Source organism: Patagioenas fasciata, chromosome 2, assembly GCF_037038585.1.
Source record: "Patagioenas fasciata isolate bPatFas1 chromosome 2, bPatFas1.hap1, whole genome shotgun sequence".
Taxonomy (NCBI): Eukaryota; Metazoa; Chordata; class Aves; order Columbiformes; family Columbidae; genus Patagioenas; species Patagioenas fasciata.
Genome location: NC_092521.1, coordinates 164,291,472 through 164,319,336, shown reverse-complemented (window position 1 = coordinate 164,319,336; position 27,865 = coordinate 164,291,472). Strand labels below are relative to the sequence as shown.

The 27,865-nt window shown below is 41.7% G+C and overlaps 1 protein-coding gene across 6 annotated transcripts in view; it reads left to right on the top strand.

Annotated features, from left to right (window-relative positions):
• DLEC1 (DLEC1 cilia and flagella associated protein) overlaps nucleotides 1-27,865 on the top strand; it is a 42,990-nt gene that overhangs the window by 11,252 nt on the left and 3,873 nt on the right. For 3 of the 6 annotated variants that reach the window (XM_065830920.2, XM_071805368.1, XM_071805369.1), the window contains exons 12-35: nucleotides 117-207; nucleotides 1,113-1,275; nucleotides 3,749-3,941; nucleotides 5,258-5,316; nucleotides 5,825-5,999; nucleotides 7,692-7,785; nucleotides 7,986-8,116; nucleotides 8,428-8,586; nucleotides 10,360-10,499; nucleotides 10,717-10,870; nucleotides 12,600-12,710; nucleotides 14,568-14,698; nucleotides 15,698-15,883; nucleotides 16,346-16,413; nucleotides 17,540-17,691; nucleotides 18,224-18,327; nucleotides 19,081-19,151; nucleotides 20,000-20,151; nucleotides 21,149-21,283; nucleotides 23,628-23,750; nucleotides 24,512-24,606; nucleotides 24,695-24,779; nucleotides 25,403-25,603; nucleotides 26,480-26,641. In XM_065830920.2, the coding sequence (XP_065686992.1) occupies nucleotides 117-207; nucleotides 1,113-1,275; nucleotides 3,749-3,941; nucleotides 5,258-5,316; nucleotides 5,825-5,999; nucleotides 7,692-7,785; nucleotides 7,986-8,116; nucleotides 8,428-8,586; nucleotides 10,360-10,499; nucleotides 10,717-10,870; nucleotides 12,600-12,710; nucleotides 14,568-14,698; nucleotides 15,698-15,883; nucleotides 16,346-16,413; nucleotides 17,540-17,691; nucleotides 18,224-18,327; nucleotides 19,081-19,151; nucleotides 20,000-20,151; nucleotides 21,149-21,283; nucleotides 23,628-23,750; nucleotides 24,512-24,606; nucleotides 24,695-24,779; nucleotides 25,403-25,603; nucleotides 26,480-26,641 (3,135 nt within the window). Of the gene's footprint in view, nucleotides 1-116; nucleotides 208-1,112; nucleotides 1,276-3,748; nucleotides 3,942-5,257; nucleotides 5,317-5,824; nucleotides 6,000-7,691; nucleotides 7,786-7,985; nucleotides 8,117-8,427; nucleotides 8,587-10,359; nucleotides 10,500-10,716; nucleotides 10,871-12,599; nucleotides 12,711-14,567; nucleotides 14,699-15,697; nucleotides 15,884-16,345; nucleotides 16,414-17,539; nucleotides 17,692-18,223; nucleotides 18,328-19,080; nucleotides 19,152-19,999; nucleotides 20,152-21,148; nucleotides 21,284-23,517; nucleotides 23,865-24,511; nucleotides 24,607-24,694; nucleotides 24,780-25,402; nucleotides 25,604-26,479; nucleotides 26,642-27,865 lie in introns of those variants that run through there. The other 3 variants (XM_071805370.1, XR_011737804.1, XM_071805371.1) reach the window with 3 other exon arrangements.

Sequence of the window (27,865 nt, the reverse complement as noted above, 5' to 3'; positions counted from 1 at the left end):
TGTATGATTTAATTACTAATAGAACTATCCTTTAATGAACATTTACAAATTTGAAGTTGATTACTTCCTGGGGAAAAAGTAATTATAGATGTTGCTATTTCACTTCTCTCTTTCAGGTAGTGTTTTTCCCTTCTACTCCCGAGTTCTCACAGCAAATATACACCATTGTTTGTGACAACTGCCAGGTCAATGATGTTACAGTCACAGGTTTGTTTCTAACACCTTTCAGAGATTGTGTTTTAGATATTCAAATAATATGAGTGGTGACTGATGGCTTAAAACGATGATAAGATTTTATGTCATTGGATTAAGTAAATACTTTGTTCCCTGATAGTGTGAAATGCTAAGCATTTCATTATTATTACCATTACTACTACTACTGCTACTCCATTCTGTTGCATAAAATACATGGGATTCAGAAAGCACTGAGCTCTTAACCCACTGTAGACAAAACTTCAAATGTAAAATGCCATCAAGGAGCAGAAAACAACAGCTGTAGTCAGGTGAAATTCATTTCTTAGGCTTTTGTATCGATAAGATAACATGACAAACTAGAAGTACGTTTGGGTGTGAAGCAAATTTGGGGCGTATCTTGGATTAATGTGTTCACGAGAGGCAGTTTTTGGATTAGCTAGTGAAACCAGGTGAAATAATTGTAAATATTACTGCTTGTTCTGTAATTTATTTGTGAATGCTCTAACATTAGGCTTGACTTGTCTATTTAATAACTTTATTACAGGTATATCCTTTGGAAATTCTTTAATAGTGTATTTGCTGCTTATTTTTATTTTTATATACTACTCAAGACATCTGGGAGCCACTTTATCAACCATTGCAAACACACTGCTCACTTCAGTAAAACAATGCTGATGTAAGTGAGCTGAGGTTGTGGCCCTGAAATCCAAATCAGTTAAATTCACAAAGTGAAGACCTCCATTGATATATGTTGGTGAACAAAGAACATCAGGAATATATAGTACAATTAACACTTTGGAGTTCTGAAGCTTGAGGAAACACCAGATATAATCAGTAATGGCCATTGCTGCTAATGAGTAATATGAACAATGTTAATAGCCAAACGGTAAACAGTAATATCTACTTATTTCTTTGAGGGGTTGGACAGCTGATAGCTCTGGAGCTTTTGTTTGTCACGGGTGGAGAAAACAAACCTGAACCTGGTGAAGTTACTGATGCAACAGCAAAGCACCTCATACGATTCGAGCCCCAAAACCCACACAGCACCGAGGAGAAGAAAATGGTTATAAGAAACTCCACGTACGTAGCTGATATTGCTAGAGTAATGTTCTGCGATCCTGGTAGGGATCTCATTTGTGATACTAAACCTTCTGAAGCTGGAGAAAATCTGTGCAGAAGCATTGCTTCTTTTCGCTCCATTATTTAGTAATGTTCAAGGATACGCTCGTCAGAGCAAGAACATTGTTTATAGATCAAACATTATGGCAACCGTTAGCCGTGTTATTTGGTTCATACGCTGCCAAGCTCAATGTATTTGTCTCAGTATGGATAAATCTACGATTTCAAAAGATTTGTGTGGATGGTTGCAGGAAATATTTAGCAGGGTCTAGATGGTTCTAAGGATGCAATTCTGTCTGTTCTCCCACAGAACAAGACATAACACATCTTGGACCCCACTGGATTTCCAGTGGTTAAAACAGGATCCCGGTGTAACTGGCTCATATTAAAACTTTCACATGATTACTACTATTGAATTCTAATAGATTTAAATATAAAAGCTATTTGAGGTCAAGGTGTATGTCCCTATGTACAATTATGTTGTACTGAACATAGAGACATGTTGATTTTGCTCAAAATCAGCTGGGCAATAATAGAAGGACACTGATGTGCATGATTGCAGTAATTAGAGGCTGCAGACCATCAGAGCAGTGAGGAGGTCAGTACTGGGTTTAGATACATTAATGCAAATTGCTTCTTGCTGCAGGGAATTTCTGGAAGTTTGTTCTGTGACCTGGAAACCACACATGCATAATGCCAGAACAAAGTGCTGTTTGGGTACAGAAAGTGTGATTTAGTATGTGGGATGCTGAAATTAGCACACTGCCTACGCCAATTTCCACATTTTCTGTGTGTTACAATCATGACAACGGTCCCTGCACATCCGGTGCCAGCATTTGTATGAAACAAAGCTGCAGAAACTTTTGACTGCTGAACAAAGTGATACAAGAAATTGTATCAGTTCAGTTTTATGTGATTGATACTGACTTTGAAATTCCAGTGTCCTTCCTACCCTTAGTAAGGCAAAGTTTTTGAGGTAAGCATGAGCGAGGTTTTAAAACCCATTAATCCATTCCAGGGCATATACTCCTGCTGAACCAGTCTAGTTAAGCAACCTTTTCTGGATTACAAACAATATTACAGAATCATTGCTATGATCGTAGCTGGAGCCTCTGGGTTTGTTGTGGTTAAAAACCACAGCTTGCACTTGGATTAAATTCAGAATTTTATGCAGATCAGCAGCAGTGATCCAATGCAAACATACTGATATCAGCAGGAACGGTGCTGTTGACCTCAGATTCTTGAAAGCAAAATTACAGAGGTTCCTAGAAGTTGCGTTATGTGACAAGTTAAATAAGTGTACTATCAGCAAGTTTGCTGATGACACCAAGCTGGGAGGAGTGGCTGACACTGGAAGCTGTGCTGCCATCAGAGACCTGGACAGGCTGGGGAGTTGGACAGGGGAATATTTAATGAAATAGAACAAGGGCAAGTGTAGAGTCTTGAATCTGGGCAGGAACAACCCCAGGTTCCAGTATAAGTTGGGGAATGACCTATTAGAGAGCAGTGTAGGGGAAAGGGACCTAGGGGTCCTGGGGACAGCAGGGTGACCATGAGCCAGCACTGGGCCCTTGTGGCCAGGAAGGCCAATGGTACCTGGGGTTGATTAGAAGGGGGGTGGTCAGTAGGTCAGAGAGGTTCTCCTGCCCCTCTACTCTGCCCTGGGGAATATTGTGTCCAGTTGTGGCCCGTCAGTTCCAGAAGGACAGGGAACTGCTGGAGAGAGTCCAGCGCAGGGCAACAAAGATGCTGAAGGGAGTGGAGCATCTCCTGTGTGAGGAAAGGCTGAGGGAGCTAGGGCTCTGGAGCTTGGAGAAGAAGAGACTTAGAGGTGACTTCATTAATGTTTGCAGATATATAAAGGGTGAGTGTCAGGAGGATGGAGCCAGGCTCTTCTCAGTGACAACCAATGATAGGACAAGAGGTAATGGGTTCAAACTGGAACCCAAGAGGTTCCACTTAAATTTGAGAAGAAACTTCTTCTCAGTGAGGGTGGCAGAGCCTGGCCCAGGCTGCCCAGGGAGGTTGTGGAGTCTCCTTCTCTGCAGACATTCAAACCCGCCTGGACACCTTCCTGTGGAACCTCAGCTGGGTGTTCCTGCTCCGGCGGGGGGATTGGACTGGATGAGCTTTCCAGGGCTCTTCCAATCCCTGACATTCTGGGATTCTGTGTGAAATAAGGCCAAAAAAAAAGTGTTAACATAACGTGCATATTTATATAATGTACTTTCACATATTAGCATGCTCTTTGTACAATTTCTGTATGCTGCCTCATCAGCTTTGTAGCTTGGAAAGTCTGCTAAGTCTAACCCTTGTAATTTTTAAGGAGAGGAATGCCCTATGTGGAAAAAGTGAAAATTTTCTCCCAATATTTTACTCAAAAATGTCTGGTTTTTTAATTATAGTTTTTTGTTGTTTATTGATCTCTTTGCAGCCCCATAGAACTGCCTTTCTACTGGCAGATAATGAAGCCTAACCTGAAACCGTTAATACCAGAAAAAGCTGCAGCCTCGATGGAGCTCAAATATGATCGAGACACTGAGTCAGCCTTCTCTCTAAATCCTGAGCAGGGAGTTTTGCTTCCCCACGCTGATCATGAATTTATTCTCACTTACACTCCACAGGAGGTACGGCTCATGATTCCTTCCTATCTACAAACTCCAGCTGTGTATTTTCATGCAAGTCATAAAATCCTTACTGTGCAGCTTTCTGAATTAAATTTAATTAGACGGGACTACGCTCTGATAAACAGTGCTCAAAATGTTGAGAGTTACTAAAAGAAAACATGTTTTGACTGCAAAATTTGAGACAGTTGCTGATCTCATGTCGTTTTGGGGACTGATTGGACACTATTAATTTTACACTAAAACCGTGGACACGTCCTCAAAGCTGCAGCTGTGCTGGCTGGTGAAGTTACCAGCTCCTCCACAATCCCCTTCCCATCTGCTCTGGGGATGTGTCCTCTACATTCTGTAGCCTCAATGAGTTTGGGTAGAAAACAGGGATTATTCAAACAGTTTCCAGCTGTAACTTTGGGGGGTTTAAATGGATCCTATGAATGTCTGTGGGGTAAATTAAAGTGGCAATAGCAAACACAGAGGCTGGTGTGCAGCTGTGGGGAAAGAGGGTGTGATGATGTTTGAATGCAGCTGTGCCAGTGACTGTTGTCTTAGTTTCTGCTCCCTCATCCATGTAAATAAAGAGCATGAGCTCACAATATTTAAAGAAACTCGATCCAAAGTAAGTCCAAGAGTGGGAATATTCCATGCTGTGGTGATTGACAGATGTAGGAAAGCCTCAAGTAAGTATGGAAGATAAATTAAACACTTGTTTTTTCTATTTTTTTTTTAATAATAGAAAAAATATATTAATGATGTTTTAAGGATTTTAATTTGTTAACAAAAATATATTGAATTAACACATAGATTAATATCTCTCTACAAACAAATGAATCTTTTGCAAAGACCATCAGATTTAAGGCCTGCTTCTATGTTTCCTTTTTTCCCCCATTAGAATATAGAAGGCATCCTCTTTTCTCATGATGGAAAAGTAGTGTTTCTTATTCAAAATCAGATTGATGGTCAATGAAGCTAAATACCCTGGAGCAGTTAGAAGAAACTTTAAGTTAATGCAGCAATGCTTATCTCAATTTGGGGAGCGTTTGCAGATGCCTGTGTGTAGTATGCAATATACTAGGGAAATAATAACAGACATGTCAAAAATGAGTATTTTTCTTGGAACCATATACCATGAGATCAGAATCTGGCTTAATATCTTGCAGTCAAACATGTTTTCTTGTCATAACTCTAGAGTTTTAATATTGTTTATTAGAGCTTAGCACTCTGATCATTCAATCTTTAGATGTAAACTACTTTTTCATCTATTTTTTTAATCCTCAACATAACTGGTTACTTGACATTAAAATCCTTCTTTATGTGTGTAGCTGAAGAATTATCACAGTGTGATTCAGATGGTACTGAGGGACATCCCAGAATCACCTTGGTAAGCAGAGAAACTGTATTTCCTGGTAAGATCTGTTGCCACATTTTAGCTTCGCTGTTACCTTAAGTTTCTGGGATTCTTGGTCTTTCTGGTGATGACAGACTGACAATTGTAAGTTATTTTATCCTCACAACTTAGAGTGGTAAAAAGAGTGTCTCTGTGAGCTTCCCTCATACGCCTCAGCCCCAGATAGAACTGCACCTCTTGAGGAAAGATAACACTGTCATTTTGTCTGCTGATTTCCCAGGCTTTCTGCTGAGATTTCCAGCAGCTTTTCCTGTTATTACTGTTTGTCAGAGCCACCTATGACTTACATACTTGTTCAGGGGTAAAGAGCCACTGGATTTTTTTTCCAGTTTTTAATTGTCCCAAACCTAGTTGCACACTGACAGTTTGTCGTTGAGACACTTCTGATGATTATTGATTTTGATCTGGCAATTAAAAGACGGCATCCAGTTTAAACACTGATTTAAAATGCTTAATAATTCTACCATGTTTCCTCCCAAAGTTCAGTAAGAGAGGGGATGCTTCAGAACATCCCAGAATACAAAGCAGAGGATGTCATAGCGCTGGAAATAGAAGTTAAAGGCTCAACAGAACCGTTTCTGCTTCTTCTGGAACCATACGCCATCATCATCCCTGGAGAAAACTTTATTGGTGTAAATGTCAGAAAAACATTTAAGGTTTGTTTGCTTTTGACTTTGTCACTGTCTGCTTTTTGTCACTGGGTGCCGTAGGTGTTATTAGAAGATATCAGACAGTCCATGTTCTTTTAATTGTTCTTATATATTTTTAAAGGGGCCCCGTGGCAGGCCTGCTCAGCCCCACACTCCAGGCAGCACACTTTGCTCTTTTTTCATCTCTCCAGTGTAATACCACAGAGCATTACCCTTGTAAATGTTTTTCTGGGTCACAAACCTGTTGCTTATCACTCCTGTGGACTAAAAGTTTTCCAGTTGGAAGGAAGAGCCAATAGATTATTTAATTTCTTCATAACAGAGGCACTGTTTATTGAAAGGACTACAGCAAGCACAGAAGAGCTGCAGAAGTCAGATGTGCTGCAGCTTTCTGGACTTCATTTCCTGCAGGTTCTGATAATTCCTGTTTGTGGTGCTGCAATTGCCCCCTCACTCAGCATCCTCTTCACCATAGCTGAAGATCCTTTTGATCTTAGACTCACTTGGGAATAATGGGCTTGTTAGTAAGAGCCAGACAGGAATACATTTCCAAGTTAATGGTCTTTCCATTTTTTTTCTTAAAAAAATGCTGATTAGTGGTATCTTTATATGCTTTCTCTTTCTGAAAGTGCATTTTCAGCTTAAGACAGCCATTTCATACTTTTAGTAATCCAGCAACACGTGTGGTAGTTAAGTCACTTACTGATAATATAATGACGCTCCTCACATTTTTCTCCAACTGTTTTTTTAAGTCTTAAAAAGATAAGACTTTGAACTGTGCTTAGAGATGATTGTGCTTCAGAGAACAAAGTTATTTGCTGTAATTGAGAAATAATGTCCAAACAGATCTGAAGAGCAGGCCAAAGATTTCAAGAGCTTCCATCTCCCTCACAAACAGATCCTTTGGCAAATAAAGGCTGCTCTCCAAAGAAGGATTTCAAGTTTGTGTTGAAGGCTTGTAATGTTTTTGAAAAATGGGGAAAAAGTTTAAAAGGCTTCAAATATTCTTGAAAATAATGGCTAATGGATTTCATTTAAGTTTCAGAAAACACCTTCAGGAGCGGGAAGGTAGCTGCTGAGTTAGTTTGATTAAATGTAGTGTTTTCAGCATAGATTCCATATCTGAGCTACCTGCTCTCAGCTTTCCTTGTAGATCCGGTTTGCAGCATCCAGGGGGTGATTTGTCTCATCCCCCAGGCTAAAATAGATCAGAGGAATTGCGCCCAGCATTCTCTAATTTGCTTTATTTTCAGAAAAGAGAATTCCTAGGACATGAAGTGATGATGTTACAGACACCTGAAATCCAGTCAGGTGAATCCTACTTCTTCTTGTCCTTGTTTTATATCACAGAGGAGAAAGCAGAGGACAAAACATTATAATGAAAATAACAGTAGTTAGTGTGTGGTACTGAATTAGTACTGGTCGAGTCACAGTTTAGATGAAGTTCTGTGCCTTTCCACTCTTGCCATGCTCAATTTATTTCAAGATTTAAGTGAAGATACAGCATGTTTTAGCTAAATTCAAGGTGTATTAGTAGATCATAATGTTTAGGGATCATGATGTGGTTGGAGTTTGCAACTTATGTAATGTAAGACTTGTGAAACCTGGTTTGCAGTGCATCAGTACTCTCAGCAAATTGGCTTGTTGCTATGAAAGCTTCAAGTGCATTAATTGTCTTGTTGATTTTAATTGTTTCAGATGTGGAATAACAGCAAATCATTGATCAAGTACACATGGGAGAAAATCATCACCTGTGACATCTTGGAAGTTGAACCTCATACTGGTGTCATAGGTAAAGTGTCTGTGCCTTGCAAGCATCAGTTAATGACAGAAATATTTAAATTGATATGAGTGGGAAAAACTTATCCCCAGTCCACTGGAGCCAACAGGACATTTGATTTGCTTCCAGGAGTTACAGTAACCACAACAGGTGGTTTCTTTGCAACATAGTGGGACAGGACCCTGATATATTTTCTTTTCTTTTTTTCCTAGAAATGAATAAATGCTGCGAATTTGAACTGGCAATTACTGGATGGAAACCTGGGTGCATCAGCCATAACCTGCAGTGTAAAATTGAACACTGTCCAGAGCCAGTTGTGTTGCATGTTGAGGCTGCGTTTAAGGTACAGAACAGTTCGGTGTTGGGGATGACTTGTTGTGGGGCCTAATTATTGTCCATATAAATCTTTTTGCCTCTTAAAGGCCTGACAAATCTAATGCAGTTACAAACAAGAGGTATTTTTTGCTGTCTAATAACTATTGAACCAATGTCGATACTCCCATGACAGTAAGATTGTTTTTCTGCATTACACGCAATGCATTTGCTTTCTGCTGTTCTCCATGAAAATGAATGTTAATATTAGCTAATGTAGCTTCTTAATTAGGCAGTTTTGGCAGAAGTGTCCATTCTGACATCTGTTTCCTGGCGTCCTAGGGTCCACTTCTTCGTATTGATGTTCCATCGCTCCAGTTCGGTTTGATTAAGCGGGGTGAGAGTGTGTTAAGAACCTTTGAGATTCAGAATCTGTGTCAGCTGCCAGCACAATGGAGAATGCAAGAAAACCCGGGTTGTCTGGCTGAAAGGAATGAAGAGGTGAGTCACTGCTATAGTTGGTCATGCTCCCCTTTAGATATTTCTTCCTTATGTTTAGGAGTTGTAATATTCATTCCAGATATCAAAAGTTCTCATTTCTGTGACTTCTTATGAGACTGGTTCTCCAGAGTGTGCAAGTTCTTTTGAGAATAAATGCTCCTTTGCATTTTTTTCCTCTATTTCCATTTATTACAAATTCCCTGCCAGCCTGATTCAAAGAGATATGGAGTATTTCCTCTATGACAGTGATTTCATCTGCTGCTGATCTAAATAAGGGGACAAGACTTTATCAGAACTGAGGTTGTTAAACAGTTGTCCTATGGACCCACATCAGCATCTCAAACAAGAATCTCAGACAAACTGAATTGGGCCTTTTGGCTTTAAACAATGGTTTTGAAACACATGGGTGCCTCCCAAAATGACTTCTTACCACAAAGATTACTAAACCCATTGTGGAGTATTATCTAGGCTGCGATGTGTCACATGCAGTCCCTTCCAGTCTTTGCAGAGCTTATTCCACCATTTCATACAAAATAACTAAAGCAGCTTGGAGGTAATACTGGTGACGAAGGTTTGAGTGACAGCTGCTATCTGCAGACCATCGCAGATTCCTAAAACTAAGAAAATAAAATCATTATTTTGATTATTTGTGGCACACAGTGGACTTTGTAGCTAGATTTCTCCTTGGTGTTGTGCATTAAAGTGAGGAAATCTGAGCTCTGGGGTAAATGCTTTTTCTTGCAACAAAAGACCAAATTCTGCCTTCAGGGCCCTTTACATGATTACTCATGGAAGGAATTGAGTTCACTTATTTCATGGCAAAATTGGTCTAAATGCTGTCCAGATGTTTTGTTGTTCTGGATACACTGTCAGTTTTGCAACAGAGAGAGGAGCTTGTTCAGTAGGAACTTTCCATTGACCATCAGGAGATGGAAGCCTGCGAGAAGTTGCACTGTATCCCCATGAGTTCCTGAGCTCTGTTTTCTATGTATCATGTACATGTCTCACCAGCTTTGGGTGAAAGTTGATGGAAAAAGAATAGATTTCTGAGTGGTGGTTATGGCAGCCTTGCAAAACAGTTGTGTGTGTCTACTGCTTTTCCTCCAGAGCAACTAATTAATTACAATTAATTAATGGAACAGAACAAGTAATTATTGGAAACGTTCAAGGCCAGGTTGGATGGGTCTCTAAGCAACCTGATCTGGGTGAAGATGTCCCTGCTCATGGCAGGGGGTTGGACTAGGTGACCTTTAAAGGTCCCTTCCAACCCAAACTATTCTATGATAATCAAAGGTGCCTGATTAGGGATAAGAGGACACCCTGTCCTCTCAGTCCTCAAACCCTTACTTCTCACTGTTATTCCTTTGTCCCCTGCCATTCCAAACAATTCCCAGAACTCCAGAGAGATTTTAGCCTTAATCTCTTGACTTTGTCATGGCAGAGCATCTTCATATCCCAGTGAAGATCACAGATAACTGCTCCATTCCTCCTGCATGGGATCTACCCCTTTCTTCTCCTACCCCACACTGGTGCTCTTTCTAATTCCACTTCTCCAGCTCTCTTTTCTGAACCTTTCTGTCCAAGAATCTCAGTTTATGGCATCTTGTGTAGCTGATGCTCAGCCCCTTGACTTTGGGGAGTGTGAATCCAGGGGCCGAGAGAAAGGACACAACTGAGGGAAAAACAGTTACATGCAAGTCCTGATCAGCTCATGTGGCTTCAGCATCTTACATTTGCTTTTCAGGTGTCCAAGAAATCTTTCTCTTCTCCTAGGTATCTCCCTTTACCATTCAACCATCTGCTGGAGAAATACCTCCTTTGGGTATATGCAGCGTGTCAGTTCGGTTCACGTCATTGCTGTGCCGGCGTTTCCAGACGGTATTAGAGCTAGAGGTAGAAAATGGAGAAGGAAGGTAAGGGGGAAAAGTGGTATGATTTTCACTTTAGGTAGTTTTACCTCCTAGAACAAAAATAGAAGGAATTTGGAGTGGGATTGTATAACCTATCAATGAACTATCCGATCATTAATATTGCTAAATAAACATAATCATCATTCTTTCCAGCGTGCTATTGTATATCTAGCACAATTCATTAACGATAACAATAGACCATCTGTGTGTTTATTTCCAGTCACCTTCCTGTTTTGGTTGAAGTTCAGACCCCCCAAGCATGCCTGATATCCAGTCATCTAGTTTTCACTGAAATTTATACCGGAGTTCCTGCCAAAGCAACCAGCAAACTTTTTAACCAGACACTGCTGCCAGCAAAATACTTATGGGGAAAGGTAAATGCGCTTCTAAAGAATGAAGAATACAGTAGGGGTAGAAACTGTAATTTCTATCAAAATACAAACTGTTCTTAAAAGCTTTTCTGATGTATCTTTTGAGTAGTGATGGATGTTTACTGGCGTATGAGCAGAACTTCAACTTGAGACCAACCTTCTTAAAAAAATTAACTAGTAGTTGATATTAATGTGCTCTTACTGTCTGTGGATCATCCCCGGGAGAATGGGTGGGCAGAGATGTGAGGGCAAATAGGATTCTGTGAAGTGACAGAACAAGAGGAAATGGCCTCAAGTAGCACCAGGGGAGGTTTAGATTGGATAATAGGAAAAAATTCTTCATAGAATGGGTTGTGAAGCAGTGGTACAGGCTGCCCGGAGAAGTGGTGGAGTCACCATCCCTGGAGGGGTTTAAAAGGCTTGTAAATGAGGTTCTTAGGGACATGGTTTGGTGCCAGAGTTTTGGTTGGGCTCAATGATCTTGAGGGTCTCTTCCAACCAAAATGATTCTATGAAATAGGATGTAAGCTACCAGACTATTAAAGTACCATGAGAGTTTAGGGTTTGCATTTGATTTGGTAGATCATAGAAACAATGTTGCTTTTGAATGGTGTCTAAATTTTGCTTAAATATTACATTTTGGGTGGGATTCAGCTCACAGATTTCAACCCCTGCTTTTAGTATCAATATGTAAACTATGGTCTGAACTCTTTTTTTAGTCAATGGAAATCTGAGCAGGAAGTCAGTCACCAGAATATTTATGTCTAGTGTCATTTTGGGTGCTGTGGGGTGTTATTCCTGACCTCCAGGTGCCACTCAAGAAGTGTGGTCTCAGTTCTAAGTCCTGTCACACCAGGCGGACGTGCCCATATGGCTTGGCCACCTTATGTGCCTGTGTTTAGGCAATTGAATCTCTACAGTCAGTGGAGTCCTGAGAAGTATTTGTCTCTGGCTAAAATGAACACCTACTTTGGGCTGCAGAATGCTCTCTAGCACGAACTAACTGGTTGATGTTGGCTACAGTGGTGGCATTGATGCCCACTGTGTGTACAATTAGGTTAATTAGCCTATAAGCTGAATCCTACATTCAGTGCCTTGGTCATTTAGATCTCCTCTGACTGCCAGGGTTCAACTCAGTTGCGTGCATGAAAGCATTTAACACCTTCCAAGCTGTCCTCAGGTGCCCAAGACGTCCTAACTGAGCATATGGATGATATAGGACATATGAGAAAACATTTTGGGACAGCTGGAGCCTAGGAGGATGCCCACAGGATTTTATCTGGTATCTGATGTTCGTATGTGAGTAACCGTGTTGAGCCCCTGGATTCATGTCATGTGCAGTTAGTCGCTTCGGGAAGGTACCAGCACCAGGGTTGTCTCTGGAGGCCACCTCTGGAGTCGGTGGAGAGAGATGGGGCACCTCTAGGGTCCTGCTCCAGTATCTGATGGGTTGACTTCACCCTGGAAAGGCTTGTGATTGCGAGAGGAACCACAGTGACTCTTTTCCCAGCTCAGATGCCTCAGTCGGCACCTGAAGTAATTTGGAATAAATGTAACATGAGGATCTTAATAACCATGGGAGAATTGTAAAGCAGACCTCAACAAACTGTATGCGTTGCTACCTAAAAGTGTCCTAAACCTGAGAATAATTCTGTCTTTCATGCTCTTTGATGTGAAGAGGAAGTCTGAAAGAATCAGAGTTAGCTGAACGTCTGTCCTTTCTGTTTGGCAGCTCATTGGAAGTCAGGCACCTTTCTGCTCTGCTACCATCTGCCCAGCCAGTGGCACCTTGGGTCCGAATGAAGAGAAAGAATTCTGCGTAGAGCTGTCAGCTAGCATCACGGTAAGCTTAAAAACTGATGCAATTTATCAAAACGGCAACACTGGGATTCTCATCTCACCTCCATCTGGCAAAAGGAAGGGATTTTTATATACAAAACATAATATTCTTTTTATGTTTTGTATGATATCTCTGCAATTGCTTTGTTTTAGAGGTGCCATGTTGAAGGCAAGAATTAAAGCAGTCCTCATGGTGTGCAGTTTTCTACCCTGCCTCTTTATTTCTCAGCTGTTCTTGTTTTCTTTCTTTCTTGAATGCCTATTCAATTACTCTTTATGCTTGCCACTTTTCTTGGAACACACAGACCCTCACTTTGGATTATCCCAAATGAAATGTACCAGACCGGCATATATGGTACATATTTGGTTTTCTGGATGCAGCTGGGCTCATGATGTTTTGATATTCGAAAACATCAAAGCGGCTGATGGGACTGAGATTCTGCAGAATAGAGTGTAGACTGCAGAGTTCACAAACTTCAGGAATTCAGCTGTAGACTTTATAGGGGCATTCAAACAGCTGATTTAATGCAACTAGATAAAGGAACTTCCTATAGGTTTGGTGTGTTAGTTCTCATTACAGTCACTGAAGACCTAAATTTCATTTATTTGCTTAAAAGTAGGTGTTCAGTACTGTGTTTAGTTTTAGGCCTCTCATGACAAGAAAGCCCTGGAGGTGCTGGAGCGAGTTGAGAGAAGGGAACGAAGCTGGTGAGGGGCTGGAGCACAAGTGTGATGGGAGCGGCTGAGGGACCTGGGGGGTTCAGCTGGAGAACAGGAGCTGAGGGGAGGCCTTCTGATCTCTGAACTGCCTGAAAGGAGCTTGGAGCATGGAGGGGGTTGGTCTCTTCTCCCAAGTAACAAGCAATAAGATGAGAGTAAATGGCCTCAAGTTGTGGCAGGGGAGGTTTAGATTGGATATTAGGAAAAATTGAGAGATTAAAAGACAAGTAGATGAGGTTCTTAGGGACATGGGTTAGCAACAGTGTTGGATCAACAGTTGAATTCAATGATCTTGAGGGTCTTTTCCAACCAAAGTGGTCCTACAGTCAGAGGTGCCCTAGAAGGTCTCAGATGCCCATTTATGTCTGGCATATGTTGCACAGGATCCCAGTAAACTTGAGCTTTCTTCATGGAAAGCTGGAAGCTCAAGAGGATGTGTTGGGCATCTGAAAGGGCACTTATTTGTGTGGCTGGGGATCCGAAAGTGTCCAAGCCAGCTAGAAGAAAGGTTGTCTACATTGTAGGTGAGCTTTATGGCCAAGTATCATGAATGACTCAGTGGAGATTTATCATCTTTATACATTAACTCAATGGCTCACATTTGAACAGTTACTTTTAGAAGTCTGAATCTAGAGCTGAATCCCAGTCTATTATTTCATGCAGGAGGCACCAATTCATGTATTGGTAGGGCAAAAAAAGAATGATAGTGTTGGGTTAGCCAGTGTACTGGTGCAACTGGCCCACATAAATTTATCCTACAAGTCCTGCTGTAAACCCAGGTAGAAATAAAATCTTGATTTAGGAAGATTATTGAAGCATGACTGGAAGTGATTAATGCTAAGAACTTCACCATTTGCAATATAGGAAGTGTGTCAAAAATCACTAAGAGAGCAGTTTTAGGTTTATAGACTGATACAAGTACAAAGCCAAGAAACAGCCACAATTTGCCTTCTAAGCAAATCTGATGCTGGCAGATAATGCACTTAAAACAATTCAGTGAAACTTTTCAGGATTCTATTGTAGTTCTGGGTTTAGTCCAGTGAAGTTTACACATATTTTCTAAATATATTTCTTAATGAGGCTGCCTTTCCTCTGTGATGTTTGCTTCATTCAAAAGGACTCTTGACTCTTCTCCTTTCAGGGTGAGCTGAAAGACCTTGCCATTTCCTGTAGCATAGAAGACATGGTTGAACCCCTCTTTCTGGGTATTTCTGGGGAAGTAAAAGGACTGCATGTCACCTACTCTGTACCCTGTGACAGCGGAGTTGCCAGGTAAATCAAGGGTTTACCCTGAACTAAAATTACTTCCTCCTAAATCAAAAATACAGTAGAGAGGGGAAAAAACCCACACATTTTTCTACCTAAACTTCATTCCTCCTTCTCGTGTAGGCAGTAAAATGTGCTGGGAGGATTTACTGTTAGTGCCTGTGTGAAGAAAAGGCACTGGCTTTACACCAGAGCCAAATTCAGCATCTTCATAAGCCAAAGAGAAGAGTGGAGAAGAGCACTACTCCATTCCCACTGTTGTTTAGCTGCAGCAAATTAATTTAACAACTGTGACTTTATTAATTCATTAATAATGAATGGGTGTGACTCTAACTGCACATTGGTGAAACTCTTCTTCATGTGTTATGTCCATTCTCCCTTGTGCTCATGGCACTCGTCACCCGACAGTTGCCTTTGACGCTTTTATGTATAAAGAGCATGAAAAATTACCTTTCTCCCTGGTAACCAAAGTGTGGGACTTCTGCAGTCCCTTGCATGTTTGTGAGGAACGACTGTCTCCAGGAATGCCACAAATTTGCAAATTCAGCTCTTAGTTGTAAATTTAAAATTACAGAATTATACCCAAGGCCCTGTTTTTTGGACCATTAAGCTTTATTCTTGCATTGTTTGACATGATATTAAAGAAAGATGAATATACTTCTCTTTGACTTGATATATCTGACTGATGTTTATTTTTTTCTTATATGTAGTATGATTACTGTCTTTTGGAATATGCTCATCTTTATATATTTTAATATAAGTTAAAAGGGCTTTAATTTGGTAGGTCAACATGTTATATATGATAAAAATTCTACCCAAAATATAAAAATGAAAAAAATAAAAGCAGTAAAAGCTGATAATAATAATCATAAGCTGCTTGGTCCTTTCACAGTGATCATCACAACCACGTTGTATATTACACATTTTAAACTCTACTGAGATTATCTGTGGCATAAGCACATAAGACTGATGTTTCAATACTAGCGTAACTGTTTTGTCTGACAGTGATGAAAGACAAATATTAGAAAGCCCGTGTGATCTTCTTTTGGATTTTGGATCTGAAGTTGCATTTAAAGATGTAGTAAAGCATCAGTTAATTCTTACCAACCACACTGGCATCAGTGCTCCATTCAAACTAGAAGCTGAGTATTTTACTGGCTATTCGCTCACTCCAGAACAAGGAATCTGCCTGTAAGTCTTGCTTTTCTGCACAATGACTAATTTAGGTCTGGATTAAATCTGAAATTAGGACAGAGTGCTATTCCCTCTGTCACAAGATGGACTTTCTGCTGTGCTCTGCTGGGGTTTTTTAAGCTCTCACTCAGACTGTGCTGATGAAACCTGCTGCTGAGGTTTCCTTGCAGATTTAGCTGCTGTAAATGGCAAAACATTGTTGCTGCCAATGGACACGAGCTGGTTTACACCAGCCAAGGCTGCTCTGTTGTGTTAGATTGCACGCAAAGTCTTACAACTCTGAAGCTGATTCACTTTTAAGGATGTTAATTTAAAAAAATGCATTGTAGGCAGTCCTTCTTCAGGTTATAACGGCCATTAATTTAGCAGTCAGGTAGAGCTGTTATTTTAGCAGAGATTTACTCATTTCACAGAATTGTCATTGTGATTTTTTTAATCATCATTATTTATTTTCTTAAGCTCCTCAAGGCAGCTGTTGAAAAGAAGAGGGCCTGTCACAAAACATGCAGCCAGAAGAGCACAGTCAGGTATGAGACCAGCTCTTAGTCCACGCAGTGGAGAGAACACAAAAGCCAACTGACCTAACAAATTCAGGTTAAATGTGCCAGTCGGGTACATCATTTCTTGGAGTATCTGTCGAAGTCTACACTGTTAAATAACTTGGTTCCTCAATTCATTCTTGAGTTTACAAGCCCACATTGCATAAACATGAGGTCGATCTCTCTCTCCTCCCCACTTCTTTTCTCTTTCTCCCGCTCTCTTTCTTGCCCTCCCTTTTCCCTCTTATTTTTCTTGAAACCAATGGTTTGAAACAAAGATGGGTGGCTATGACACGTGTAACATTTGGCTATTTCCCTCCACCAGAGTCTCCCAATACCATTGCAGCAGACTTTTTTCCCTTAAGCCCTCTTATATACTCTCCCCACTGTGGAAAGCTACAGCACAGCCCATCCATCATTCCTGATGTATTGAACTGGAAAAATAATATTTGGAGCCACACGAGACCCAGGGAGGGGGGGAAATGGGACCGAAATGCTGTAAAGTGTGGATGTGTATCCTGTATCCAAAATAAAACTTGGACATATTGGTACCTTGCCATAGTGTATCTGTTACAAAGACAGAGCTTTTCAGCTGTTGAATTAGCACTTAAGATTGGGAAAATCCTGTTCTGACAAGCTTATTGGTTTAGGAGGATAGGCGGCTCAGAATGCAGAAAGGCCTTGCTCTTTGTAATTAATTCTTTGTGTTGAAGAGCACACAAAGGTAAGCAGGCAGCTGCTATTAGAGAGATAACGAGCTAGCAAAAAATTCAGCTTATTTTTCTTTTTCTGAAATTGAGGGTGTGTTGTCATGTAGCCAGTTAGTGTTTTGTGTATCTCAAACAGTCCTGGATCAGGTTGCTGGAAGGGAGTCTTCCTGTGAAATAACTGTTGCAAGAACTAACTCTCAAAACCAGAAACCTGCTGCAGAAGGGAAATTCAGTAAAGTAGAATAAATGTGGGTTGTGTAAATGATCTCAGGTGTTTTGGAAACCAGTGAAATTAGGCTGATTAACACCAGCTAAAAATACGGTCCTATATTGTTCTTTGAAAGGCTTGACTTTGTTCCATTTCCTTGGAATTCATCAAATGCTTCTTTGCTGTGCTCTTTCAGAGTTCGCAGCAGCAGTGCTGTCTCACGGGAAGGGAGCAGCTTTCCATGTCCAACCTTCCATGGGAACTCTGAAAGCCTTCCAGCAGCTAATCGTAGAAATAACAGCTTACAACAACATGTGGGGAGAATACCAGGATCATCTCGTCTGTATGGTAGGTGGGGCTTCGGTTCCAAGTGAAGTATTGCTATGGCAGATCTTACACCAATCCTATTCCCCAAATTCCTTTCTGTTAAAAATACATTTTCAATTTGTTTGGACTTCTGTGAAAATACAGGGTAGATATTGCTCTATCGCTACCTCCAGTGGCACATAAGGAGTAATTATTTTTGCTTACAGTGCGTGGTTTAGTTTTGGGGTAACGTGTTTATCCCTTGGGAGGTTTTCATGTGCCTTTAAAATGACTGAAGCAGATTTGATTTATAAAATCTGTTTGGTAGCTGGCCAGTGCGCTACTCTACCAATACAATATATTGTGTTGTATGGAAAAGCCACAGGGAAGGTCATGAATGTATGAGGTGTTGCGTTCTCCTGCTGAGAAGAGCTTTCATTAGCATAGGACTTAAGTGCTGTCAAAAGAAACCAATTAAAGAATATTTGAAAATCCAATCAATTTTCAAGACTTTGTAACCTAGAGACCTAAAGTTTCCTCTTGATTCTAATAGCAAAAAATTCATTTTTAATAGGTGGGAGACTTAGAACCAAAATTAATTCCAATGCAAATGACTGTGACAGGCTGTCCAATCTTCCTGCAGATGACAGGACCACAAACAGAGCAACCCATGATCAGGTATATCCCAAAATACTATCATAGAAATTGGAGAATTAAATACTCTTAGATTATAGCCAACATACACACTTATTCCCATCTCTTTGATATAATGAGAAGGTCAGCAAAGTGACTGTCAAGATACAGTCAAGATACAGTGTCTTCTTCTGTGACACCAAGTCATTTGTCTCTGCCAGCTTAATTAGAAAATAATCTGCCTGCAAACCTTCTCAGGTTTACCAGCAGTCACTGTTCTGGGCTTCCAGTCATAGAATTTCACCCATCCCAGCCTCATCTGAGTCTGTGGAGATGGGAACTGGTACAGGGTGGCAGTTCTACTTGTCAGTTCATTTCTCCCTGTCCATTTATCTGAACCCCCCAGGTAAACAGGGGCAGGACAGTGTCACACAGCAGCCAAGGGCTATAATGGGGCACAGAACACAGATTTAGCAATCCACCATAAAAAATACCTTATGCACCTGGGAATCTGGGTCACTTTGCTGTGAAGCCATTTGCTGCTGCTGCCACAGCCTTTCCCAAGAGCTGACTTCACGTGTTGGCCCTGAAACATCTGAGACAACTAATAAAATCAGGCAAAATAAGCTGATTAAATACAGAAATATTGTACTTCATATGACTTTACCTGATAGCTGCTATTAACAGTCTGCCAGTGCAGCCGGATAGGTTTCCACTATTAAACAACTCTCTAATGGAAAACTATTTCAGACATTGTCTATTTTCTGTGTGTACTGACAGCAAGGCTTCCTCCCGCAGGTTTGGCACTCACGTCTCTGAAGGGCGTCCCATCTTTCGGAGGGTCCGGCTCAACAATCCTACTCCCTTTGGTAAGACTGACTTTTGTACAGTGAATATCAACACCTGCAGTGCATTCCTTACAATAATAAAACCAGAACCCGTTAGCATGTTAATTAACTGATGTTCTTGTTTCCTAATTAGGATGTTTTTTGTAAAAATAATAACTATGGAAGAGAGTATCTCAGCTGTTTTCTGACTTGGCTAGTACAGAACAATAGTACATGTTGTCAGGTCTCTATGTGCATAGTGGTATTTATCATTATGGTGCTACTGCCATGAATATTAGTTTGTTTTCTGCAAGAGTAAAGCAGGTAAGCTCCACCCAGAGTGTAGTAGGATTAATGTAATTGATTCAACATGTTACTACTATGAAACAGCACATCCTGTCCTGGGTTTTCTTTCATTGAAATTATGGGCATTCAGGATTTTCTGTCCTATTTTTATAAATCTCTCACAGCACTAACCCTGGTCACTCAGATACGCTACCTGCTTCTTAGTGGCATCATCTGGCTCTTTTGTGTTTCGTCTTTTTATTCCTTGAGTGAGATTTTAAGCTCTTCAGAGTAAAGGTTTCTTCTTCCTCCTGAGTGACACCAAACACATTTACTTAACAAACAAAATACTCATGATTTATTTTAATGTTAAAGAAAGTATAGTTTAGGAGTTAGAGAGGAGACAAGCTATAATAAGGGCATAGTACACATGGTCTTAAATCATTTTAGTTTACAGTAGACACGGAAAGCTCAAGATGTGCTTTAATACAAATCCAGTTGCTAGAGACAAATTTGTTACTTGATCTTCTTGTGCTCTGATACCAACTAAGCTAGGAGTCTTCTCAATGACCAGAAATAACTGTCTTTTCTCCTTTCTAATTCAGACATCCGCCTGGACTGGCAAACTTATAATGAAGACAAAGACAACACAAAGCTGGTAGACTTGTTGCTGTTCTTTGGAGACCCTTTTCCTCTTAAGGACATTGATGAAAATGAGACTCCATCAACTGGTAGCAACTCGGAGTCTAATATTGAGGTAAAGTTGGATCAAACTGCCGTTCCCTGTGGAAGCGTTGATCCAGCTCTGCAAACCACAGATGAGGTCAGCTGTTAGTCTGGTTTTTAAGCTGCTGCTGAGATACATGATGGGTTTCTTGGCATGAAAGGCTGAAAACAACAACATGCGATATAACTTGTAACTTAGAACTGGATTGTTAAAAGAAATGTCAGCTCCTCTCACAGTCAAAAAAGCAATATATGGGTAGAGGGCTATGGGTATCCGCAAGCAGCTTACAGAACAAGCGATAGCAAATAGCTGTTCAGCTTATCCTTTTTGTAAAGTTCTTAAAGCAGATGATCAGATTATATTCTTTAAAATCCTGTCATTGACAAACTAATGCCATTTTTACATGAAAGTGTTAAGATAACTGACATTACTCAATTTCGGTCCACTTACAGGTGCTCTATGGTGTCAATGGGTGCTGTAGTCAGGGTGCAGAATCTAATCTGCAAAGTTTGCAATTCCAATTGCAGCTGATGTTTTGGAGGTATTTAATATGGCAATTTACTGCCCTGGAGGGCTGGGAGTGACAGGGAGAAGGTATCATACAGAAGATACAACTTTATCTGGCAAAGCTTTGCAGACAAGATATTTAAAATCACCTTTTCTCTGTTTCAGCTTGGAAGGCATAGTTGTTTTGAATACACCTCCAAACTTTCTTGTGCAACAAGGGGAAGTTATTGCCCGTTGTATAATGGGCCAGAAACGTTACAGTTGAGTGCTTCTCTTGGCAGAACAGGACCCAGATGTGCGCTTTTTCCAAGGGTTCAGGAGCAGTTTCAGGAGAGCAGACCTAGGCATGAAAAAATTAATGTACGGGACACATCCACGTGTCCAGTTTTTGTGCCAGAAAGGCAGAAACTGGAGCTGGCCGTGCTTACTGCCTAGTGCAGCAGTTCCCTGTACACTTCGCTTACATTCCTGCTCTGCAGCGTAACAGCTGTAACCATTCCCCACCCTTGTGTTCCCGCAGCCTTCAGACACCGACGGTGAAGACCAGGAAATCATCACCCAGGAACCTACAGTACAAAAAATTGTCTCTGCACTTATACGACCTCATGAAGGGATTCCTGCAGACAACCCCTACTCCATTACTCCGAGACAGATAGTAAGCCTTTACGTTTTCTTTTTCTTTAGGTTTAGCATCTTTTCTACAGATCACGAGAGAAAGAGAAGGAGGAGGAGGTTGCTTTGGGGTAGAGACTACTAGACAGTGAAACACTAGGCTGGGAGGCTTTGGGATCTTGAAGATGACAATGAGAAGAGTTTGCAAAGTCAACAGAAAAATAGAAGGTGTCCCATCTACATTTGAGCAGTTAATTGTTGATTGGAAATTGGTGTTCAGTTGAACTAATGTTGTCCCAAAACAGGGTTCTTTACCAGATTTAGCACACAGAGACGAGATACCATGTTTATTACAGAGCTGTGCAAGCCTGGGTGCTGGAATGAGCCAGCATGCCAGCAAGAAAAGTAAAAGGCATTATATACAAAATTTATCACTATGTTCTCACACTAAAGAGCCAATTGGTTACACATTTATATATTGCATTACATAATCCTCTTAGCATATAATGAGCAACATTCCGCTAAAGGACACTTTGTCCAATAATCTTGAGATATGTGTTAAAGCAAGACTCAACTCATTGTGTGGGCTTCAAAATGTCTAAAGCTGCAAGGTCAGTAGCATCTGTAGTTCATGATTTGGCTATTTGGCAAGTCACTCTTTGTTATATGAGCAGGCTGACCTAAAGCTGAAATGATTTATATCTCTTTAGGTTAGCAATTGCAGACAGGATTCATTCTTTTAAGTGATGACAACACTAGTCTGCCTAGAATGGCATCTCATCTTCTCATTTGGGCTGCCTTGGTGAAATGAGTGGCATTAGGTGGGAACCATCCAGCCTGGAGCTTTGGAAGCATGTTATTTAACCAGGGAAGATTTGCCAAGTAGATGTGGCAGAGCTGGGCCAGTTCTTTAGGAATAAAATGAAGCAAAGAGAGCACTGGAGAGATCTGAGTGACAGTGTTGTCCCAAACACCAGTGTGTCAATTTTAATCCTTAAATATTAGCAAGTTTTTTGCCAAAGGGTTTCAGTTACGAGTCAGAATGAGCTAAAGATTACATAAAAGAAATAATTACAGGAATGGCATTCTCAAAGAAACGAAGCCTGTAGTTAGCTCTGGAGTGAGTGAGGCTGAGATAGTTCAGATACACAAGTGCCTCGTTGTGGAGACATCCAGGGCGCTTGGCCCATGTGGGATGCAGTTGATGCCTGTGCAGTTGCTCAGGTGTTCCTCTGCAGAAATGTTCTCTGTGTTTCTGCTATCACTCCAAGAAAATCTGCTAGCTCAGATGTTGTGCAGCACAGCTGACCAGGCCTGGCTTAAATCCATGTCTGAGCAACTAAGCTCTCTGAGACCACAATCCACAGACCCTGCAGTGTTATAGGACACAACAGAGGTTACTAGCTCTGCTCTGGCCCTGCTAGACCTTAAGCAGAGCTTTGTTGTGTTCCTCACCACTCTGAGCAGGGGAACACAGTGTGAGCAGAGCTGAGCTGGTTTTGCTTCTACCCAATGCAGAATCATAGAATAGTTCTGGTTGAAGGGACTTTCAAAGCTCATCCAGTGCCACCCCTGCCATGAGCAGGGACATCTTCACCAGCTCAGGTTGCTCAGAGCCCCGTCCAGCCTGGCCTGGGATGTCTCCAGGGATGGTTCATCCACCACCTCTCTGGGCAACCTGGGACAGGCTCTCATCACCCTCACGTGGCTGATCCAGCAGGTCACCACATCTCACCCTGTGATCACATGGAGTGGGGGAGTTTGTCTCTGTAGCTGAGAGCAGAATGTACCATCTGGCCCTCAAGCTTTCAAGTTTGACATGAATTGGCTCTGCAGGGAGATGGCAAAGTTTTTTCTGCAGCAATAGCAGGGTTTAATCATAACGTGTAATGCACCTAAAGAAAACAGAATCTATTCAACCTGTAAATCCCATAAAATCCACTGTAGCTGGCTAGTGCATTTGATTACATTCCCTGCTGTCATGTAAAATAAAAAAATAGCCAAGAGTAAATTGAACTTTAATCTTAATTCACATTTGTAACTCGTCAAAAAATGTTTCTTGTATCTGAGAGTGCTGTCAGTTGTGAGAGAATTGTCTGAATTAGCCATGGAGTAAGAGTGGGCAGAACTACGTATTTTTAAAAACAAACAGGTCTGTACATGTGTTTTTGTACTTAGGGAGCTGGTTTGTGACTGTGTGATGCTGAAGAGCAGCTACACCGATATTTGCAGCCGAAATAATTAAGCCAGTTTTCTTGTCACATGTCATCATTTTAGCGCAAGCCTGAGGATGGCCCAGCCCCAGGAGACTTCATGGTGCTTGTGCAACTCTGGTTTTGCAATCTCATCAGCTCCTGCCCTGCCAAACAGTTGTGTCTCTGCTGCAGGTGGTTCCAGGAGGTGGCAGCATCTTCGTTTCCATCTCCTTCACCCCCTGTGCCCTGCCAGAGGCCGTGCCCGAGGTGCAGTGCGAAGGGTTTGTGCTGGGTTTCATGAACCTAGACAACGAGGTAAGGTGACTACCACTAAAGATAACTAGAAAAGAATCCTTTCCCTTCCTGTGATTTATGCCCAGGCCGCTGTGTACCTGGCCAGTCTGTAAAAACAGTCCTGTACATACTTCCTGAATGAGGGTTGTTCGTTTGTTGCGTTTGCCTTTGAGCTTGGAAGCGTTCTGGGGCGGGAATGTCACCGTCGTCTTGCATTGTCTGGTGCAGCAGACCCCAGACGAAAGGCCTGGGTTTGAAACACTATCACAACATCAGGATTTATTGATAACAATAGTTAACAATGGGCCTGAGACTCGGGACTGCTGAGTTCTGTTCCTGGCTCTGCATCCACCTTCCTGTGTGAATTTGGACAGCATATCTCTCCTCTGGGAAACTTCCTCTTCAACAACTGCAAGTGCAGCTCACAGGCGAATGTGAGGCTTGAATAATGTTTTATGAATTGCTCTGTGATTCCCTGACATGAATCACTGCAGAGGTACAAGGTGTAATGAATGAATGGTAATAGAATATTTAATAAAAGCATCCCTAATGTTCCTGACTCCCAGAGGAAGAAATATGTGCATCTATGTTAGCCACAGCCATTCAGAGTTCAACTACTGCTTTGCTTTTGCTGTTCCTTGCATGTTCCCATCACGTCTTAAAAACAGGCAACACATTGCCAAGCAGGATCCTATTTTGGCTAACAGCCTCTCGGGCTGCAAGTAGGATTTCAGGTTTTGGTGCTATCAGTTTATACATCATTTCTGTTCTTTTATTACCAGCTCGCAAAGACAGTGCCGAACAAAGTGCATCGCAGGGATGGCTACGATGTTCCACCGTTACGAGTAGACTTGCAAGGTTTTGTTATACACGCTCAGTAAGTATCGTCACACAACAACTGTTACACTCACAGAACGAGTCGGTACGGAGGGCAGGACTCCAACCAGCTCCTGTTCTTTACGCAGGTTAGGAGTACACACGGATCGCAATGGAGAAGTGGTTTTTCATTCGATGGCGAGTGACCTTGTACCAGACCAGTCTCTGTTAGGAGTAAGTATTTCTCACCGTGATATATTCAGTTGGTTTGTGTTGCTGTGCTGCTATGAGAATTCAGAGCTGTATGTGCGTGGTTTGATTTTAAGACGCGTCTTTATCACCGGTAGCCTTGTGGCAATTCTCCATGTTGCTTGTAACGTGGTGGGTAAAACAAAAGGGCTACAAGTACTTATTGGCCAGGATGAGTGAAGCCGAGCTCAGACAATGCCTATTTTATGTCACAGAATCATATAACTGGGTTGGAAAAAACCTTGAAGATCATCAAGTCCAACCATTAACCTGGCAATTCCAAGTCCACCACTGAACTATATGTCTTTCTCTTTATTCGTAGAGGAGTTTTTAAGTAGAAAAATAAGTAGTTATTTTCAGGATGTAAAGTTCTCATAGCAGAATGAGTCACTTAGAGCAGCGTGGTCAGTTTCTGTGACTCTTGACATTCAGAGACTTCTAAACTTTATTACATTATTCATGATTTTTTACTCATGAAATTCTGAAAAAACATAAGTAGAAAATACTGTGGTGTTTTGAGGTAAAGTCCTTCAGATCCTGGTGGTGCTGAATGACCAGACAGACTAACACAAACCTCTCTAACCGGTTTGGAATCATTTCTCCTCCAGGTTTTGACAGATTCGGTAATGACTCAGAGTTTGAAACTCCTCAATTGCACTAAGGTTCCTCTGTACTTCAGGCTCCTTCTGTCAACGCCTTTCAGCCTTTCCAGCACAGATCCCAAAATGAGCACCAAAACATCCCACAGCAAGAAGGAGGAAAAGGAACAGCAGCTGCAACTTGTACTTTATCCACAGCAAAACACGCTGGTAGGCTCAAAAATAATAATCCTGTGCCAGAATAGACAGTTTAGTAATTGGGGTGTTAGCCTGGCCTAGATGAACCACAAGAAAAACACAACCAGGATAGAAATCTTCCCATTTCAGGGGAGACAGTGGTATATTAGTAGATGCTCATTGCTGCACTTTTGTCTGCTATATTGCTGGTACGATATATTTTTCTCCAGTGGCTCTGATGTGGTTTTCTCAGCAACTTGAACCTGTTGCAAACTCCCACAGAAAACCCTGTGGTTTTTCGAGGTTAACTAAATCAATAGTCATATATATGTTGGACAAATTAAAAGGTGTCCAAAGACTGTAGTCCCTCATTTCCTCAAATCAGATGCAGGGAGCATACAGAAAATATTGTTTAATTTTGGGTGTACAAAATGACACTAAAGGAAACCAAGTCCTGGAGTCAAGAATTAACTGAGGTGCAAAGAATGAGTAACAGCTGCATCTTTGAAGTGCGCTTCTCATTTTCCAGTGTTCGTTTTGATATACAGACACACGTATCTTAATTCTGCGTGTGCAGGAAGAAGACTTACGTGTTTAAAGCAGCTTTGGGAATATGGCATTTATAACCTTGGGAATTTAGAACCTTTGTTTCACTGGAGACTTTCTCCCCTGTGGTTCAGAGATCACTGTTCACCTTTCCACTCCACCTCTGTGTGCTGGATTCATAGGAAATAGCTGCGTTTTTTCTTTAATTCTAATGCTTTGTTCCAGTGGGAATTTGGTTGCTGGCAGCCACCTTTGGGCTCCAGTGGGAAAATGTGCGCCCGGGCCTTTGAGGAGTGTTTATTTTGGATTTCCTGCACACGGTGTCTTCTTATGTGACGGTCATCCGAGTTCCTCTTCCCACAGGTGAAAGTGTCGTTCCATGCAACCCCAGAGTTACTTACATATCAACGTTTGCCAGACACCCAGCTGCTTCCCGGAGTCCAAGTGCTCCAGTGTGAGAACGGAGAGAGAAAGCTGAAGTTTAATCAAAATCTGGTCATTGAATATAGTAACTGCACTACCCAGGTAAGATCAGGAGGAGACCTCCGGGCCCTGAGACAGGGCTGTGTTTTGTCAGCACCTCTGACTCGGAATGAATGTCCCATAGGATTTACTCAGCTTTGAAATACATCCACCTCTAGAGTAAATGGTGTTATCCAGAATCATTTTGGTTGGAAGAAACACTGGAGACCACCAAGTCCAACCACCACCATTACCCCAACACTGGCACTAAACCATGTCCCTAACAGCCTCATCTACAAGCCTTTTAAACCCCTCAACAGATGGTGACTCCACCACTGCCCTGGGCAGCCTGTTCCAATGTTCAAACAACCCTTTCCTTGAAGGAATTCTTCCTAATATCCAATCTAAACGTCCTCTGGTGCAACCTGAGGCCATTTCCTCTTGTCCTATCACTCGTTCCTTGGGAGAAGAGACCAAGCCCCTCCATGCTCCAAGCTCCTTTCAGGCAGTTCAGAGATCAGAAGGTCTCCCCTCAGCTCCTGTTCTCCAGCTGAACCCCCCAGGTCCCTCAGCTGCTCCCATCACACTTGTCCTCCAGCCCCTTTCCCAGCTCCATTCTCTATTCTCAACTCGCTCCAGCACCTCAAGGGCTTTCTTGTCGTGAGGATTTTCAAAAGGTGAGAGGTCTCCGTTGCAGGTTTCTCTCAGCTGGACAGAGCGGTGTTGGGTCAGCGCCCTGGTGCTCGTAGCGCAGCTCTTTGCAGAGCACAATGACCTGGATGATGTGGCTCCATCCAAGGGCAGCACCACAGCCACAGTGTGACCCTCAACATCCTTTTGAGACGTGGGACCAGGACTGTGTGAGTGCCTGAGTCACCAGCCATGGCCTCCTGCAGTGCCCAGCGCTTCTTGAGTCCCCTGAGCTCTAACTCTTGTGCTGGCGTCACAGCCCACACACATTTACAGACCGATCTCTTCCAGATGGAAAGCTATAAACCCCCCAGGCCTTCAGCAGTTCCAGTATGCTGCAGGAACTCTTTCTTTTCATACGAGGTATTTCTGTGTAAGATCCAAGCACCATCTCTAAAATGCAGTCAATTTAATAATAATCTTGGGCAATCTGCACAAATGGAATGACTCACAGTGGGCCATATACAGCCCTAAGGGACAAGGAGATGCTGTAATGTCTGCATCTCCTCAGAAAACCTTAATAACAAATCAGAATGTTCACTCCATGTTACTTCATCAAGACCACAGCGTCAGCTTTGAAAACCTATCCCAAAACCG